General features: G+C 45.7%; 1 protein-coding gene across 2 annotated transcripts in view; it reads right to left on the bottom strand.

Moving 5' to 3' along the window:
• Positions 1 to 19,922, bottom strand: part of C1QTNF12 (C1q and TNF related 12) — a 47,643-nt gene extending 27,721 nt beyond the window's left edge. For both annotated transcript variants that reach the window (XM_044995844.1, XM_044995845.1), the window contains exons 1-2: positions 19,814 to 19,922; positions 14,569 to 15,862 (exon numbers count right to left, since the gene is read on the bottom strand). In XM_044995844.1, coding sequence (XP_044851779.1) covers positions 14,569 to 14,739 — 171 coding nt within the window. In that variant the 5' untranslated portion in view covers positions 14,740 to 15,862; positions 19,814 to 19,922. The remainder of the gene's footprint in view (positions 1 to 14,568; positions 15,863 to 19,813) is intronic.
• Positions 19,923 to 20,136: the final 214 nt, after the last annotated feature.

Below are 20,136 nucleotides of genomic sequence, written 5' to 3'. Positions count from 1 at the left end.
TCATAATCCTTGGCATCTGATCCTCCGCTGTCATCCACCTCGTGTCATCATTGACACCTGCACCCGAGTGAGCATGAAGTAGGTGTGAAATGCTACCACTCTGATTTAGCAGCCACTTTGCCCAGGTGCAAATGTCGACAGAAGGGGAAAATAAGGCCACTAGCGTTTATATAGGGCTTTGTTGCAACCCTTTGCTAATTAATTCTCAGAAGACTTCTGTGAGATAGGGCAGGTGGGGAAACAGGTTCATATTCTACCCCCTGTTCTCCAGACTAAAACAAACACTAGTGCCCATGCCATGCACTTCTGGGATGTGCTAGAATGCAGTGTCAAAAAGGAGAGGGCAAATTCATTGAGATGTGTTAATATCTAGGTCCCTTACTAATCTGGGCTGGAGTGGGGAAGGGGACCCACCCCACTGGTTGGGACAGAAAGCGAACAGCAGGCTTCCAAGAACACACACAACATTTTTGAGAGTCCAATACAAATGAAAAGCAATCAAAGACCTACCGACAAGTCTCATTCTAGCCATATCACTAGGGGATTCATTGAAGCCCAACATGTCAGTAGCATCTGCAAATTTAACACCATCAGCTCAGGACTAAACAAAGACTGTGAATGGCTTGCCAATTACAGAACCAGTTTCTCCTCCCTTGGTTTTCACACCTCAACTGCTGGAACAGGGCCTCATCCTCCCTGATTGATCTAACCTCGTTATCTCTAGCTTGCTTCTTGCTTGCTTATATATACACCTGCCCCTGGAAATTTCCACTGCTTGCATCCGAAGAAGTGGGTATTCACCCACGAAAGCTCATGCTGCAAAACGTCTGTTAGTCTATAAGGTGCCACAGGATTCTCTGCTACTATTACAGGAGTGGCTCTGTGTCTGTACATAGGCATATAATTAGTTAACAGATACAGTGCCAGTAGATGGTGTTCAAGAACATATAGAAAAACAACTAGGAGTCCGGTGGCACCTTAAAGACTAAGATTTATTTGGGCTTAAGCTTTCATGGGTAAAAAACCCACTTCTTCAGATGCATGGAGAAGATGATGATGCAGACTAACACAGCTACCCCTCTGATACTAAGAACATGTAGCTCAGTTCCTGGGTTTTATAGGACCAATAGAATAAGTGGTGCATTGCAAATTGAGTTCCACCAAGCAGCTGTTTGCATGGAGCTCTTAACAAGCAGCGGATACAGTTTTCACCTTCTGGGCCACGGTTGGTATTTTGATCCTGGCTAAAAATCAGCCTCACAAGCCATAAATGTCATGCTGATGAGGATGAGGTTACAATGTGAAAATTCCGAGGAGCCCCCCAGGATGGGTTGTCCTCTGTGCTATGGTTCTGAGCCCCAGGATGGTACCCTACTCGGCCTGGTTGGTTCCATGCAGAGTTATGGAGAGGTAGATTCTATGGCCTTATTTGAAATGGTTCATCTTTTCTAACTTAAAACCCCCCCAGCAATGGAGTTTTGTAAGGAAAGATGCTAGGACTGACCGCCAAGAACAATGAAGCCCGTCTATACGGCACAGAACATATACACTATGGGAAGTGACATAAGACTTCTCAGCAACATAATACTCCCTGCCAACGTGCTTCAGTCATGAATGGGAGGGATCACTTTGAGAGGCTAAAAGGGATCATAGCCATTGCCAGTTCCAATCCTGGATCCTCTGTATTCTAGGAAATGGGGTCTATCCTGGTGGAGCGTTTTGCAATTTGGTCCTTTGTCTCCTGGGAGCTAGAGTAAGACTTCCGCGTTCATCTTGCGAAGGCTGCCTGCCCAACAGCCCTCAGATGGCCTCACCTGTTGGTTGACACTCAGCTGACTTGGGATTTAATTTTTAGCTGCATTGTGAAAGGCTGGCCCGGTGGCCCATTTGTTACAAGTTTTCGACGCTGTCCAATCCCGTCAAGAACAACTGGACGTTGACTTTCGAGGTCCCAATCCCTTCACATATCAGTCTGGCAAAATTTCCATCACAGCGAGGAGGAGAACATACAAGCCCATCTCGAGCCCCAATATTCTCAGCCCCCATCAGAGCAAACTGACAGCCCAGAGATTAATGAATCATGCCTTGGCATTTTGACTTGTTAATGAAAGCGCTGAAGAGAGGAAGTACTGGAAAGAATGCATCAAATCTGAAAAAAAATGCCTATTGTCGATCCTGGGAATTCATCCAAGAAGCAAGTGGTTTCGTGCTTTGCTTCCCCCTCCCAACGAGGTGGAAGCCGGGGTGTGGACAAGGAAACCAGTAAAACACAGCAGTGAATTTAAAAGATATTAGACAGGACTCCTAGACCACTAAGAGTCCATTTGAGTTTGAAACAAGTAAATAGCTATTTACTGTATCTAGTAGCAGATCGGACAACATAACGGAGAGTGGGAAGGGACAAATGGGAACTGGGAACGGGGGAGAGGAAAGCAGAATTGTCTCAATGTTTCACAGGTAAAATCTTCCATTCAGGAAATGTTGCTTAGGGCAGGCCTACACTAGAAATGTACATCAGCGGAGTTGCCCCAATGCAGCTGCAACACTGTATTTGTCTGGTGAAGACGCTCTAAGCTGATGGGAGACAACTCTCCCATTGGCTTAACAACTCCACCTCCATCAGAAGCAGTAGCGATGTCGTTGGGAGAAGCTCTCCCGCCAACACAGTGCTGTCTATGCGGGTGTGTAGGTCAGTATATTATTGATTATTCACACCCCTGAGCAACATAGTTGCACTGAAGTAATTTTGTAGTGTAGACCAGGGCTCAGTCTATGTCTGCTAAGCACTGTGTACATTTGTGATGCTATATGCAGGGGTGGTACTGATCAAACATGCCAGCTTTACCCAGGGTAAATAGATATGGGTGCTTCAATATCTGCAGAGTTCTTGCTCCGTATAGGAAATAGCTTGACATTGGCAAAACATCCGTTTGCTCACTTCGCCATCTTGTTTAGCTGCCTAAAACCTGAAGAAGAGCTCTGTGGAGCTAGAAACCTTGTCTCTTTCACCAACAGATGTTGGTGCAATAAAAGATATTACCTCGCCCGCCTTGTCTAACACAACAAGCACGTTCTGGAGTACTAGCCCGAGACTGTATATAATTGTCTTACACGTACAGATTGTTTTTCACCCTGAAGAATCCAGAAACACGTTGCCAAGAATGCAGCCACCTCCAGGGTCGGCGCCAGGGTTTTTGCCTCCCCAAGTGGCCACAAAAAAAAAAAAAAAGCGCCACAATCGTGATCGATGGCAGTTCCACCATGCCGCATTCTTCTTCGGTGGCAATTCGGCGGCAGGCCCTTCCCTCCAAGAGGGACTGAGCCTAGGGACCTGCCGCTGAAGAGCTGGACATGCTGCCCCTTCCCCTTGGCCACCCCAAGCACCTGCTTGCTGCGCTGGTGCCTGGAGCCGGCCCTGGCCACCTCTGAGGAGGACAGTATTAGATAACTGGAATCCAGCACGCTCCACAACAGCAGTAGAAAAGGGAAGCAGGGGATGGAAATTTTTGACCAAAGGCATCAGGGCAAATCCTATCTTTATCCACCCTGAGAGAAGACCACATTTTGTAAGATCTCATCTGAAAGACCCCTGAAAAGTAAAGTGTCTGGAACTCAATTCATCTCCTTCAGAAGGATGACAGGTTGAGTCGAGTCTGATGGAATTCCATCTTGCGGTTATTACGAATGGTGTTTCAAACCTGATGCATATCCAGAAAGCTATTCCCCCCCAGGCATGAATCCTGGCACCTGGGTGCATCCATCCATTGATCAGAGGGATGATGTAAATCTTTTTATTTCAACATCATGAGTCAATAGAAGATTTACAAACTGCTAGACAGCAATCAATCAGAAAGTGACAAATGTTTTGTGGAACTGGGGGAGGAGGGGGAGAGGCAATGTCTCAGAAAACCTTGGCACCAAATCCGTGTTTCTATCTTCTCAACAAACGATTGCAGGTGATTGTCTGTTGGGGCATGAGAATTCACTCCCACAGAATTGCTATATTCCGGCAGCCCACTTCCCCTCCAGGTAGACACTTGTAAAATAGCTGGTGTCTGTACTGTCGGCCAAAGTGTGGGCATCCGGCATCATTTTTCCATATTGTTCATGCATTCCACTGTCATCAGGTAATTAGTGTCAGAGTCACGGCTGCCAGGTACACTCCCCCACATGCTCGGGTTTAGCAGCCATCTTTGAAATGAGAGCAGGACTCGCTATTCATAAGAGCTTGTTTATTCCGTGAACTTAGACCCTTTTCTCTGTTCGCAAATTATATATGAGCAGACTCTGATTTTTCAACCTGGCTTGCAGTTCAGTGGCATGCTGTATTTTAAGCCTATCAGCTCCTAGCAAACTGTTCGTTCCAGCAATGCCTTCGACTATTTGCTATCGTGGCTGGAATGGTCAAAGAAGCCCAAGGGATTTAGGCACCAATAGGCCACTGAAAGTCAATGGGAACTGGGTAGCTACATTGTGTAGCCCCTTTTGAAACAGGAGGAATGAAAGCAGAGAGGCCCTGTGAAAACTTCTGGTCTATATCTTTTCACCAACTTCTATCTGCACAAGTATTTGCCAAATTTTAGCTTTCTGAGACCATCACCAAACAAAAAATTTGCAATCGTACAAAGGAGCAGCTGCAATTTCCATTGACGTTGCTAGGTATTGCACGTTCTTGGCTGGTGCTCAGCTCCTTTCAGGAAAGAATCAGGCCCACTAAAACCACGGGTCAGCCCAAGCTGCAAAGACCCAGATGCAAATTTCCCTAACGTTTGGGGGAAGTGTTTAGAACGGAGCTTGTGCTTCCATCTCGTCTAAGAATAGGGACAAAGGTTGTATCTGAACTTCATGGCGTGGAAGGGGGTTCAGAGCTGAGATTCCAGTTTAAGCCCATCTCAGACACTGAGTGGATGCAGCATCTCTGTATCTTACTCAAGGCCGTGCCCAGCTGTTGTGTGTTTATTAATTTTCTGGAGGTTAAAGTCTCCCTATGAAAGGGCTGGCAAGTGTCTGCCTGACATTTGGCCAAGGGAAACTGGTGTCTTTCTTCCCCCAGTGAGTGGGATTTGTGGGTCTGTGGTGCAGCTCATGCAGCAGAAGGAAATGGCCTATTAATAATTGCGCCTGGATCAGGGGGTGTGGTACATTCCCTCAAGCCCGCATCAGAATAAAACAAGAGAACGACTGGATTCCAGTGGAAAGGACGGCAGGATTATTTGGTCCCTGGTGGAAAGGGCTGGCTCATGCGGCAGAAGCTCAACCGTGTCATCTACAGGCTCGATCCCTCGGGATCAGAATACACTGGGCTATGCTAGCAAATAAGGGACCGACCCAAGGAAGCCCATTGACTTCATTGGGCTGCAGATCAGGTGCAAAGCCCTCTCCCTGCTGCTTAAATAATCAGCAGACAGGCAGATGGTCCTGGACTGACCCATCCATTTACAGAGAAGATGGATGACTGTCTTCAGCCCTCCACGTGCTGAACGGAAGTCGGCCAGAAAGCAGACACCCCATTGGAAAAAAAGCCCAGATGGCACATCCCAGCGAAAGAAATGACAAAGAAACCCTCCTGAAGTAAAAAACCATCACTCCAGCAGCTTCCTTGAATTACAAATCTCTCTGCGAGGCAGCCGTGGCACTCCCCAATTTTTCCAGCGTGAGGGTGATTGACGGTTAAAATGAATGTTCCATCCTTGTGGTATTATTATTTAATTACTATGGCATGCATGAGCAATCCTCGGAATAAGCATGCAAGCCTCTTTATTTTTCTTGGCAGAGGCAGGCTCCAGCAGCCAGAAAGAGCTTGCAGCCAATTCAGGTATCGCCCAGGACTGAGAGCGCTCTCTCTCAAAATCCAGGCAAAGCAAAGGCTGCTGCAGGACATGGGTCCTGCATCATGGTTTGCTGTTTATAGGCCCAAAGCTGCCCCACTGGAGGTGGTGGGAGTTTTCTCGTTGACTTGGATGAAAATCAGGTCCTAGGGGCCTGATCCAAAAGGTCTGTGGAAGTGTTTAGTGGACTTTGGATCAGATCTTTTAACATTACCTTGCAACCCAGATACAAAGGCGTTTCTGCCAGTGCACGAGAACCAGCCTGTGAAACAGACAAGAAACTAAAGCTCCCTCGGGTCCCTCATGGTAGATAAGAAACAGACTGGGCTGTAATTGGGCTGGCTCTCTACCTCTGGGACTGACTAATATAACCTGAGTAGCCCATTGTCACCACACAGGCCTTAAACTCTGGCCTGGCCTCACCCATCATGGAATGAACTGTCGTTAGCACTGCAGGTTGAATCACAGAATCATAGAAATGTAGGACTGGAAGGGACCTCACAGCGGCAAAAGTTGTATTTTGAGCAAGATATGAACTTCCCGGAAGCTAAAGTGCATTTGGGATCCAGCTGGTTGGTGCAACTCTATTGGAAACCAAAATGAAACCGACTAGTGTCATTTCAGCATCTGCGCTGAGCGAGTGAAATGAGAAAAAGTAAACCAACTACTTTGCATGGTAGACAAGTCAATGGCATTGAATGCATTCCTGCTCTTTTAATAATATCATGTATCATTAGGAGCACAGGAAAGGATTGTGAGGGGAGGGAGAGACAATGTTTGTACCGTGGCAGTGCCCCTTTATATTTGAACAGGCTAATGAACTTATCTCCCACCAGAAATCACACTGGCCAAAATTCTCCACTCCTTTGTCCTACTCTTCACTGCAGTCAAGCATTTTGTTCAATGAAGAGCCACAGTATCATAGAATATCAGGGTGGGAAGGGTCATCTAGTCCAACCCCCTGCTCAAAGCAGGACCAATCCCCAGACAGATTTTTGCCCCAGATCCCTAAATGGCCCCCTTAAGGATTGAACTCACAACCCTGGGTTTAGCAGGCCAATGCTCAAACCACTGAGCTATCCCTCCCCCCTGTATCTATCCTGCGCACTCCCCTGTATCTATGGTTTGTGTCACTCTTGTGATAAATTGAAGTACATTTAACATTCTTGGTTTAGGAAAACAACCCCTGCTCTCTTCATAAATTAACTAACCTTTGACTAGCCACAAATTGGGCCTGATCCTGCGATTGATGGCACCAGTTTTACAGCAGTGTGAAGCCCCTGGACATCAGTGGAGTTACTCCTGATTTACACTAGCAAGAGCAGAATCAGGCCCATTGTATAATTAGTAACAAATGACTTACCTCAGTAATGTATTTTGTTTGGAACTAGTTAAAAATGACATATCGCTATTTTTTAGCCTGAAAAATCCCATGGCAGCTACTAATAACTCATGGTTACACACACACACTTGGTTATTAACGAGACGTAAAACCAAGGACCTAACCACATGTGGTTTTTAAGGATCTCAAGAGAATTTTCACTACAGCAGAGGTGTTAAGATCAGCCTCCTCGCCAAATCCCAACTGGAATTCCTCTCTAAAATGGCCCTCTGCGTTTAATTGGAGGGATTCTTCTTCATTCCCCAGCTCCAAACCTGTTGTGTCACTCAGAAAGTTGCCTTAATCCACTGCGAGGGCATGCACCTGTCACCGTTACACCCACAAGGAATCCCACTGAAGTCAGTAGGCCTATTCGCAGGGGAAAGTGCTACTCCAGGTGAAAAAATGTGGCTTAGATGGACTCTGAGCTAACTGTAGGGAAGTGGCAGGTGAAGCAATCCCTGAACTTGCAGGCAGAGCATGCGTTGGGAAAGGCACTGTAGAAAGGGAAGCATTAGACAGTTTTGACAGAGCCGTACTACACTGTGCTCATAGGATTCCAGCTCCTGAATAGAAATCCAAGTGAGGCCCGTTGGGAAATAAATCGTATTAGTTCAAGAAAATCTTGCAGGCTGCTTGCAGACCGAAAGACCAAGTACATCCAACTATTTCGTTGCTCTGAATTACTTGCTGAGGGCTGGGCTATGCTGGTAACACCATTCTAAGCTGACCTCGAATGGGTGAAGAACAGCACGTACCCTCGTCTCTGTCGCAGCTCCCAGCACACTGGGTCAGGCATGGACAGTAATGAGTGGGTTCTACCCATCTCTGACAGACAGCTTTGGTTATACCCGTAGAGCTTGTCATGCCAATGAAGTCTCCTTGAATTGAATTTGAATTGAGTGCCCAATCTCCCAAGTGAGGCAAACATGCAGATCTCATGACCAGAGGTGGTATGTGCTTTGTGCTACCTCAATGGACTGGCTAACTGGAAGGACTGTTGGTTTTTGGTCAGGATTCAAACGGAAAAAAAAAGTGGCATAGAAGAAGTTTGGAGGGGAAGATTAAATGAGATAAAGCCCAGGTAGATCTGGCCCTAGTTATTTTTCAGGAACGGGTGAATCTGTTCAGCTAAGACAAGAACTGAATCAAACCTTCAACCAGAAACATTAAAAAAATAAATTTGGTGAGTCTAACGCCGGAAATCCCAAGTTCGGAGACCCTGCTAGTGGCCCCATGATGTCGGTCGCTACATTTGCTTTTTGCTGGCTGCTGTGAAAGCCTGACTTGGGTTCTGCCATCAAAAGGGTCCCCTGGATTCTTTTCTTCAGGTGGATCAAAATGAGGCTCCAGTAGCTAACAGTGTCCATGGGAAGCATCAAGGTCTAGTTTCTCGCAGACGTGCCTTTACATTGTTCATGAACCAGTGCAGGGGATAGGGGAGAATGACCCTTTACACACAAACTCCTCAGACCTTTGGAATTACCATCCACGTGAATCCTATTAATTTGCCATGGACAAACTAAGCTCCAAAGACTACTAGGAAGCTGAGCAGAGTAACACACCTGCCCTTCAGCTTACATCTGCCCTTTAACCTTAGGCTGCAGTCAGTTCCGATTCCTATGGCTGATGGAAGAAAAACTCCATTAGCTCCAACCTCCATCCTTTTCCCACTCTTGGCTTCCCAAACATCCTTGAAGGGGAGCTGAGTGCAATGATAATTAGCTTTCTGCCTGCAGCCCTGATCTTATCAGATCTCACAAGATAAGCAGGTTCACACCTAGGCGCTACCTCATTGGGGGACTGCCACGGAAAGACCAAAGTGGTGAAGAAAGTGGTGCTGGTGGCGTTGAATGAGTGCCCCAAAATAGCACTCAGGGGAGATGCAAAACCAGGTACCTCCTGAGCACTTCATGACTATTAAAAAGATACATGGACACTTCTGGTACCAACTCCAACCAGGGTAAAATTCTGCTTACCTCAAATCCTTCCCACAATTTCAGTGCGATACACAATATTCTCCTCATCCTACATTGCTGCTGCTGAACAGCCGAGGTGTTCAACCCCAGAGGTGGCTGCATCACAGTGATGAGAAGAATGTGACTCCTGCATGGGCCAAATCTGCAAAGCGCTCCCATCTGAAAGGCCCTATTAGAAATGACCCCTTTCCTAGCCAGCTTGCTTCATGCACTCCCAGGGTAGCGCCTTAGCTGGATGCCAGTGAGGGCAAAAAGAAGATGACTGACTGAACACTAAACTCTGTCAGGTAACATGCAGCCCAATGTCATTATTATTCACATGCATTGTGTGTGAAAATAACCGTGTCTGCTTTTAGTATAACCTGTTACTCTTGAGGTGGTCAGAGTAGGCAGAAATTAGCTCACAAAAGGCTTCCATTGCACCTAGCTCAATTGCCCAAGGAGATTTTTAAAACCATCAGACAGGACAACACGCCTAGCCAGGAGGTTGTGATTTCAAGCCCAGTTATACCCGAGTGCTGCAATATAGCTACAATTCTGGTTTCCAGCAGTTGAATCTAATTACAGAACCAGCTGCATTCAAGTATTTTTTTTAAAAAACCTTTTACAATAGATCCTGCCTAGAATAAAGGATTTAATAACAGATTCCTTCTGGGGAAAAAAATAGGTCAGTTACTTGTTCTAATGTAAAGCCGTTCTCTTGGGACAGGAGCTAGGAGAGGGGCACTAGAAGTTTCAATGGCTTGGTAACAGGATAAAAAGCATTAACTTCCCTTGGCAGCCGGTTCAGATCCAGCCCAGAGCAGCACTGGTCAATAAACTCCCCCTTGATGTCTGTTTTGGCATTGCCAGGCTAGCTTCCCATCAGACAAGTGACTATTCCTGAACCCCTTCATTGCTGGACTTGGGTAGATCAACAGTAGGGATTGAACCTGGGGATCTTAAAGCATGAACCTCTTCTAGCTGAGCTGAAAGAGCCTGTTTTGTTAGCCAAAGCTCCTTGATCTCAGGCCCTAGACTAACAAGATTTATTTGGGCATAAGCTTTCGTGAGTAAAAAACCTCACTTCTTCAGATGCATGGCGTGAAAGTTACAGCTGCAGGCATCATATAATATGACACATGAAAAGAAGGGAGTTACCTCACAAGTGGAGAACCAGTGCTGACAGGCCCAATTCAATCAGAGTGGATGTAGTCCACTCCCAACAATAGATGAGGAGGTGTCAATTCCAGGAGAGCAAGACAATCACTTTAAAAATGACCCAGCGAGGGGGAAAAAAAATGGGATTTTGCCTTTTTTTTAACATGTACAGTATAATGGCTATGATCAAGTGTCTGATGTGTTTGGTCTTTTGGCCCTGAGATGAAAACCTTGTCTGTCTCTCTGAGACCATGAAGCACAAACATTTCCTCTTTAGGAATATCAGAAGTGTCAAATGCTCCACTTCCCAGTTTTAAGTATCAGAGGGGTAGCCGTGTTAGTCTGGTTCTGTAGAAGCAGCAAAGAATCCTGTGGCACCTTATAGACTAACAGACGTTTTGCAGCATGAGCTTTCGTGGGTGAATACCCACTTCTTCGGAAGCTCATGCTGCAAAACGTCTGTTAGTCTATAAGGTGCCACAGGATTCTTTGCTGCTTCCCAGTTTTAGTTAGAGGTCTCCTTGGATGACTCAAGAGAGTTGTGTATGTTCAGAAGCCATGTATGTTCTCTCAGCCCCTAACTGAAAAGGCCAGGGTGTGGCCTCACCACAAAGATGGACCGCCCAGATATCTAGTTAAACACATGAAAACAAACACTTGAGTTTTAAGCAGCCTAAATAAAAATCACTTCCCCTCTTGGCTAATCAGATTTCACTTCCTTGAGCCTTCTCCAGGTGATCACAGAGTCTTCCAGGGTAAACAAGATCTTAATTTGTATGGTAAAAAAGACTGCAGATTTTCAAAACACAACAACAAAAACAAACAGTTAAGCATTTTTATGCACAATACCAAAGGGTAAAAGCACAGTCAGATTTTTTTCTTTTCTTTGGCAGGTCACCTTTACCTCTCCTCCCTTGGTTTTCACACCTCAACTGCTAGAACAGGGCCTCATCCTCCCTGATTGATCTAACCTCGTTATCTCTAGCTTGCTTCTTGCTTGCTTATATTTACCTGCCCTTGGAAATTTCCACTCTTGCATCCGACGAAGTGGGCATTCACCCACGAAAGCTCATGCTGCAAAACGTCTGTTAGTCTATAAGGTGCCACAGGATTCTTTGCTGCTTTTACAGAACCAGACTAACACGGCTACCTCTCTGATACTTTACCAAATGAGACTCCTCAGAGGTAATACCTTCAAATCCTAGTAGTGGCCAGAGAGGCTAAGTCAGTCACCATGGAAAAGCAACTCCCAGCAAGTGACCAAGCTAAATGAGTGAGGTCTGGAAGCTTTGATTTCTGACACCCCACTCCTGGAGGTAGGGATATCATCACCCAGCATGAGAAGGGATACTTCTGAAGTGGGTTTTAATATGTTGAGTTCTAAACAATACAGAAAAATCATGCAGTCCTTTACATGCTGCTTGATCTCAACTAGCTAAGGAGACAGGTTTCAGAGTGGTAGCCGTGTTACCTCTTCAAACCATGCCAGTTACCATTCACTGTAAGGTATGAATTACAAGTACTGGCTACTCATCTAATATATTCTTTATAGAGTATTTAAACAGCTGTCTTTCAACAGTCAATCACTTTGAACAGAAAGGAAGAACCAGGGGCCTGTTACTTCATCTTGACATTTTCTGCTGCGTGCGTGCTGGGATCCGCATTTCCATGGTTAAGGGGAAAGTATACTTTTGCAAATTCTCCATAAAAAGCAAACTTCTTCTAGGATCAAACACTTAGGCAGCACCAGATTTTAAAGGCAGATTTAAACAAAAGCTTTGGCAATTTAACCATGCTGTAAAATACGATAATATTTTTAACAAATGGCTACTTAGTCCTAATTGCATTGAACTGCTCATGCATACAGATAGATGCAATTGTACTAAGCTGCCTAATTCACAGTCTGTATCATACACCTCGTGCAGCAAGCTGTGCACTGGTTGGCTAGAGCCTTCCACTCCAGAGGTGGAGATACTCATTTCAATGGCACTGCACACACAGTGCACCTTGTAAAGCATTTTGTGATCTCGAGATCAGGTATGAAACCTCTAGACTCCTTGGGCCCACAGATTCAAAGCCTGACAGGGTCAGCTTCAGAAGTAGATATGTAAAGTTCAAACTGTTTATTGTGTTGGGGTCTTTCAGATAAGACCTTAAAAACTCAGCTCCTGTGTGGCCCTGTAGGAATTTACTTAATTGCTTGCCCTGGTGTCCCTGATCAAAGTGCTCATTGTTATAGATGGCAGTTGACATTCACCCCAGAGGTGGCTGCAGCTCAGTGGTGCTCTATGTTTATAGTTTGTCTAAAACCCCTTGGCTCGGAAGGTGCTATATAAATGTAAATACAATACACTCTAGCCACAGTCTGGATATATTTCAAAACAATCCTTAACTGAGCATTCTTCACCTTATAAGATCTCACCCTATGAGAAGTTCAAGGTGCAAACTTTGGATCTGGGTATCGAACAAGGTCAGGAACATTTGAATTTTGTTTCAGCACTATCGTTTTTGCAGAGGTTCCGTCTTCATTGCACCACCAACCTGTTGTAGTAGCCAAAAGGTTTGCCATGGAAGCAGCAAGGTAGTTCAACTTGAGAAGCTGCAGCTTCTAAACAATGTACATTACTATGTATGTGTGTTGCCTCGAAACAGCTACACTACTTCTAGCAATAATGCATACATTGCTATAGCAATTTCGACCCGGACTAGATTTAGTTTACGTTTGAAATTAAGACACACACTGCTAACAGTCTCATAAATTACTCAGCAGGCCAAATTCATTCCTGAATGGACTGCAGCAGTTACACCTGGGATGAATTTGGCCCAGCACGCAGCAAGAGGACACATTTGGAGAAGTGACTGAGATCAGGAGCATGAGCCTGCCAAGAATGAACACAGTTTGTGGTGACAAAGTCTGCAATAAGCAGGGCAAGGTTAACAGAAGAAATACAGCCTATATTCCCCTAATGATCACTTAAGAGCAGCCGCCAGCTTTTTAATATAGAAGACAGTTTCCCAGACTTGCCCAACCTTAACCAATTATTCTCACACTGGCTTTGAATGGGATATTTAGAATGTCAGCCCGATTGTTCTAATTCACCCTCCCAGCTATCCCCCGGGTTTTGACAGGTTTGTTCCTCCATTGCTATAGTGACTGCCGCCCCTAATGCTCGTGATCAAAGAAGTCACATTTTAGAGGTCATCTACATTTGAAACAAGGGACATTTTTGTGTGTGTCAGAGAGAAAGGGACTGCGTGATGGAGGAGGTTACTCCCTCCTTTCTCACTGCTGCAGTTCCCTTTCATTCTGTCCTGCTCCTAATCCCAGGGCCTGCTTTTAATTCCACCCCGCTACCCGCCCACCCCCATCACTCAATGCGAATTCTCAGCGGCTGTATCTTAAAGGGTTTCTGGGATCCCTGAACAATTGACCTGCAACTTTTTGCAGCCTTCAGACTGGAATGATTCTCACTGACACTTACTGGAAAGGGTCTACCCTGCAGGACTGGTTCACTTGCTATGCCTGGTGGTACAGCATTAGCAGGCATTAATGTATTAGGCATAGTCTATGCTGTTCTATCTCACAAGGATCCTACTATATACATCTGCCTTCCGGCATTATTACTACAGTCTCAAATCCTTCCTGACAACACACACAGCTATTCCAGATCTCCTGACAGAGATTGTCTAGCTACACTAGGACTTTTCTGACCTGTAATTCCCAATGTGTGCATTTTCCCCAGTGGAAACTGTAGTGCAGATAGGGCTCAGACATACTCAGGTGCTCAGACCACTGTGTCATCTAAGCCTGCTTTGGCATCGCATCCCACGCTCAAAAAGTGTGCGTGCAACAGACACGCATTAATGATATTGGAATGTTGACTTGGGGCTACCCGGATATCGCTTTGGACGCTAACAGCTGTTTTTGAGCAAGGACAATTTGTACATAAACTTCCTGCAAACCAGGTGCCTTAATAAATGATCAGAGACTACCAGGATGGGCACAGTAGTAATGCAGGTAAATAAAACAATAATTCATCACCATCCCTAGTATTCTGGTCATTTGAGGGGGCGGGAGGATGAAAAATCATGCCACAGAAAGAAGATTTTAACACCTCTCTCTTACAAGCGGAAGGGAATTGTTAAAAGACTGGTTGGATCAATGAAAAAATAATCCAACCACACATTATATCCAGAAACTACACAGTGCAATGACTACACAGGTTACTTCAATACATACCTTGGGATGCCCATGCAGCTCTTCACTGTTGGACAGGGTTGCATTGAAGGGCTCTGTATACTGATTGGGCTCTTTCATCTTCTTTCTCTCTCTCTTTGCTGCCATCACTCTAAAGAGAGAGAGTTGCTGGCACAATAAAGTTGCCACAAGTAGCCAGATCCAGCCCCTCATTTTGGCTTCTTTTTAGAAGGGGGTGTTGAGTCGAGGCTGAATACTCTCCAGGAGCAAAACGAAATAATAAATACGGATGGCTCTTTTTCCCTCCCTTTCTCTTTCTTTCTTATTGAAGTTACTGCTGTTGAAGATGATCCACTCTGGTAGACGATGTCAAATCATCAGCACGCGCCAACGCGCTTGTCTCTGGAGAGATCCTCTGTTCAAGTTGGATACATTGAACCGACATGGATCTATTTGTTTGCAAATTCTGATCCACAGCCGCAGTTTGATCAGGCAAAGGGTGAGGGGAAAGGGAAGTCAGTCTGCTCAGCCCCGCAGAGCTTTCATAAATGGAAACTGACTAGGAGATTTCTCCCCCAACTCTGCCTTTAAAATTTTACCCCACCCGCACCAAGTCTTCAGATCTCAATTAAAATCCACTCAGCTATGAAACCTAGAAAGTCAAATGGCTCAGGCCAACTGTAGCTCAGGCCAGAGCTGACAGCACATAAGCCCAGGAGGGGGGTTGTGGGTTTGTTCCTTTTCAATGGGAGATTTCACCTTCTGTCATTTAAACCCTTGCGCACAATTCAAAGGGTGCTCAATGGGGTCTGCCCATCCTTAGCTTAGTGATGGGACCCCTTCCTTAATCACCAGCCCCCATCAGTTCCCTTTTCCTTCATCAATGCTGGACGACGAAAACCCAAAGCTGCTACAAACGCTCTTCTCCTGGAGAAGCAGGACGTGGCAGAATCCAACCAAGGGCTCAGTCCTCTAGGGAGAGAATTGCTCTCTCGCACGCATCAAGAGTTAAAACTGGGAGAGACAAGGAATCCGAGGAGGTACCCAGGTCTATTAGGAGCAGACAAACTTGTCCCAAGCCAAACCCTGTCCGGCTTTATCTTTCCTTGGCTTTAAGAAGAGGACGAGCAATCAGTTCCAGTGTTGTAAACAGCTGTCAGGATGTGGAGTCTTATTTCTCCCATCCTAGCTCCTTTCTACCCTATGCAAGATTTCAGGTCTCTCTCTCTAAGTTTCAATCATCTCGGATTTCTCTCGGTGCTCCTTTTCCCAGCTGCAAATTGGCAAAGCCTTCCTCAGCAAATAAGTACTTCTTTCCTGAGAGTGTTTCCATCAACTTGAAGAAAGAAAGAAAAAAAAAAAGGGGGAGGGATCATTCTAATGAGCTGTCAAGCCTATTCTCTTCACATTCCTATTAGAGACGCCCGTGTAAGTGGACCTGGCCCTTGTGCCAGGGAAGATTTAAATCAGCACCCTCCCTCCCCCCACCACACTCCCCTTCATTATCTCAGAGGAATCGCAAAACTGCCCCTGGGAATGTGGCAGCGTTAGAGGTATGTGGCTTTGAATATGCACTCAGCATCACAACACACGCACATCCAGATGTCAGGGCTTCTCTTTTACTCTCTATTTAACTTCGCTCCACGCGAACTGTTTTTCTCCAGACCGCCTTGGATTCACGGTGTCATTAATACAGGCCGTGTCACCATTCCCCATTGCCTTCCTGAGGAAGATCTCAAAGCACTTGGAATACGTGTGTGAGCATGTTGTGCTAATCAATGCCGTGCGAGCTAGGGAATAACCACCCTGTTTTTTAGATCGGGAAACTGAGGGACTGACCAGTGAAGTTGCACAAAGTTAGACAGCGAGGCGGCAGCAGAGCTAAGAATAAAATTCAAGATGCCCTGACTCCCAGTCCTCTGCTCTATCCACTAGACCATAAGGCACTTCCATTTTGCTGAGTATATCTCCCTTTTCACGACTGGGCTTATCCCCCAAGCAACACTGCTTAGCACTTACAGAGCACATTTAATTACAGATATTAAAGAGCTTTACAAAGGTTGGCCAGGATCCTTACTCACCACTTTGCAGATGGGGAAACTGAGGCATAGAGCATCAAAGCAACATTCTCCTCCCACCCCACCCCAAATCAGAAGGTGAGTCAGTGCCAGAGCTGGGAGCACAAACCCAGATCTTTGAAACACAGAGATAGAGAAGCTAAACAGTTAACAACCTATCCTCCCGCCCCCCGCCCCCCGGCTCACATTCCATCAAAACTATGTGGCAGTCTTTATTTGTTAATAATATTTAACTTTCTTTGGCGCCTTCTCATACTTAAGCCCCCTTTTCAGGTTAGTTGTAGACAAGCCATGAATTTGTAAAAGTGCACTTGATGACACATTAATAGGACAATCTGTCATATTGCAGCTAAACAGCCCTGACAGATCCACACACCATGGCAAGAAATGACATTCTCGAGGCTGGAGTGGGGCGATTTCTTTTTTGGTCTGCCGGTGCAGGCTGTGCTGGGCTGCATGCAGTGTCCCCTTTCTCATCCCAAGAGCCAGATGCCGAGGGCACCCTATACCCATAGGAAATCTGCTAGGGGCTTGGAAAAGGAATCCTACTCTCCCACCCCAGATGAGCAGATGCTACTAATCCCCTATGTGCCCTTCTCCACAATGGACTGACCCCATCCTCACAACCAACCTCTCTTGCTGCTGCAGAGAGACACAAGCAGCCTGCCCCACTCAGTATAAGAGCACCCCAGCAGTTCCATCGCATGAACCTTGTACACCCAGGCAGACATAGGACAGTGTCCACTCAAAACAGCACCTTCCAGCCAGGGATCTGAAAGCACTTGAAAACACAAAGTCTCATACTCACGAGGTAGGCAGCATTATACCAACGTTACACTGGGGGAAACTCACACGCAAGAGTGAAGGAAGCCACGCACTGGTACGTAGTGAGTGAATGGCAGAGCCAGGAATAGAAGCCAGGAGTCCTGGCTCCTGGTCCCCAGCCATTATCTATAGGATTTCTAATGGTGAGGATTTGGAGTGAGACACATTAGGTTCTCAAATGTTGGGGAACTTAGAAAAAGCCTAGCTAAATGTAGCTAGCAAGCGACAAGCAATGAATGTGCACTGTCAGACAAGTAGGTTACTGAATATTAAAGCCACGCAAACTAGTTAAGAGGGAGAATTTTTCCCAGCTTTATCCCCTTCAGAAATCGGACAGTCATGTGCTCTGGTCACCACACCCCCCTCCCTGAACCATATGAATCTTTACCTCTGTGATTCACCTTGACTTTCAAAGTGACTTTATCTTGCCAACAATAGCAGGGTGGCAATTTCCAAATCTCAAAAGGTATGAAGACATTTGGAATCCCCCAGGCACCGCTTGCTCCAGATATAGTCAATGAGGCCTAGACCCTGGGCCTGGGCGCTAATGATCATCAGGGCCGGTGTAACCATTTAGGCAACCGCTGCTAGGATTTCAGGGGCACCATTTTCTTCAGCAGCAACCACGGCGGCCGGATCTTCGGCTGCGCCGCCAGCATTTAGGCGGAGGGAGCTGGGCCACGGCGTGCTCGGGGAGGAGGCGGAGCAGGAGTGAGCTGGGACGGGGGAGCGGGGGTGCCTCAGAGCGGAGGGTGGGGAGCTGCCGCAAGGGGGGGCGCCTCAGGGCGGGAGCTGCCACAAGGGGGGGCGCATCAGGGCGGAGGGGGCGCGCAAGGTGGAAGTTTCGCCTAGGGTGCGAAACATCCTTGCACCGGCCCTGATGATCATGTTTTCCATATGCTAATGCGCTAGTGGGCCCCATCCTTCTGCAGGTGCCAGGTTACACTGTTGCTGCATGGACTATATAGATCTAGAGGATAACAACCTGGATCTGCCCTGAAAGCAGCGCTCAGGTCTTTGGTTTACCAACGCTCATATCCTATTGTTTAAACCCAGTCACAATTTGTGTGCTTACACAAACAGCTTTCACAGTCCTAGGTCAAAGGGTTATAGAAACTCAGAAACAAACAGCAGCTTTAAAGAAAGGTCAAGGGTTTGGGTTGCTGCAATTGCCTTTCATAACATACTTTAGCATAACAGAATACGCCACGTCAGTATTTCGGGAAGTCTCCTTCATGGATCCTTTGTACACTTCTAACGCAACACCCTTATATTCTCCAGCCATCTGGTTCCAGATCTCATTTAGAAAGACCTAGATGGTGTTACAGCGCCACCCAATGACAAAGCACCACCATTCAAAAGGCACATCTAAGCCAAGACCTGATCTTATATTTGGCATTACTCTAGAGTTTCTCTTATTCTGTTCCCTTAAAATCTGATCAAGAATGTGGCATAGGGAGAAGGACTGACACAGAATCTCAGTGAAGGGCTCCACATTTTTATTTTATTACTAATTTTGAAGCCAACAAAATCAGATGGGATGTTTTTAAAGGTTATAGGAGCAGTAGGGAAAGGTGGGCTGTAATCTCTTTTGTTTGTTCCCAAGTAACTTTAAAAACAAGCTGATTTAAATAAAGGAAATAAAGGGACCATTTGCAAGCAATTAATGAATAGCATAGTTGGATGGCTTTTATCATGATACAAGAAAAAAAGGAAGAATCTAGCAATTTTCTCAATTTCAAAGCTACTGTAAGATCAAGAAAAAATTTCAATTATATAGTCCAATTACATACTAAAAGCATAATTACACAACAGGTCAGAATGGTTCATTATGGAAATGGGACATATTGGGGAGGATATTTAGAGCCCAGTCCAACTCCCACTGAGTCTTTCCATCTTCACTGAACCATTAACCAAACTGGAACAATCCTGTAATACGAGGGGAGGGGGTTAAAAACCCTGTGTAAACATTTACTCATTAAACCAGAATAGCATCAAAAGATCTGTTCCCATCTCCTGGATGTATTACACATTAAAAAAAATTACCTAAGCAGAGATTTCTCTGATAAACGGGAACAGTTTCAGCATCTGGTGAATGTTATTTTTATGATTTTTTTATGACTTTTTAAATTCCGGCCTTTTGATGGAAGCACGCACAACCTACAGACAAGAAATTTACAGTGAGGCACTTTTCCTTCCATACCAGTTCCTTTGCTGTTGTTTGGTTCCATAGATGCCAACAGGTGAAAGCAATTAGCAGGGATAATTGGAAGGTAGAAGATGGCCACACTTTTAGCCCCTCTGAAATGCACTGAAATAGATGGATTTTCCAGTGTGACTGCAGGAAACCATTATGTCTTTCTTAAAACTGAGACTGTCCTTACCAAGCAGGAACAGTTTGTGGCATCTGCAGCTTCCTTAGCCTAACGGTTTTCTTCCTCTCTGCAGCAGGCAGGTGGGTGAAGATCAGTTTCTCACATCCTCTACTTCCTCTCTTCCTGCAACTGAAACTTGCCATGTTATGTTCTAGTTGTGTGTCACCAATGCCCCCTACTGGCTAGATTCACATCTAAGCATTCATATAGCTGCAGCCAAATGAAAATTATTCCCCACATTTGTGACAAGGAGGGGGGACAGTTTTGAAGAATGACATGAGGGGTTATCCTCACACAAGACCACAAAATTCTGGGAGGCTACAGCAAGTGAT

This window comes from Mauremys mutica, chromosome 21, assembly GCF_020497125.1.
Source record: "Mauremys mutica isolate MM-2020 ecotype Southern chromosome 21, ASM2049712v1, whole genome shotgun sequence".
Lineage (NCBI taxonomy): Eukaryota > Metazoa > Chordata > Testudines > Geoemydidae > Mauremys > Mauremys mutica.
Note: the sequence above shows the minus strand (reverse complement) of the source record. Positions and strands in the feature narration are given on the sequence as shown.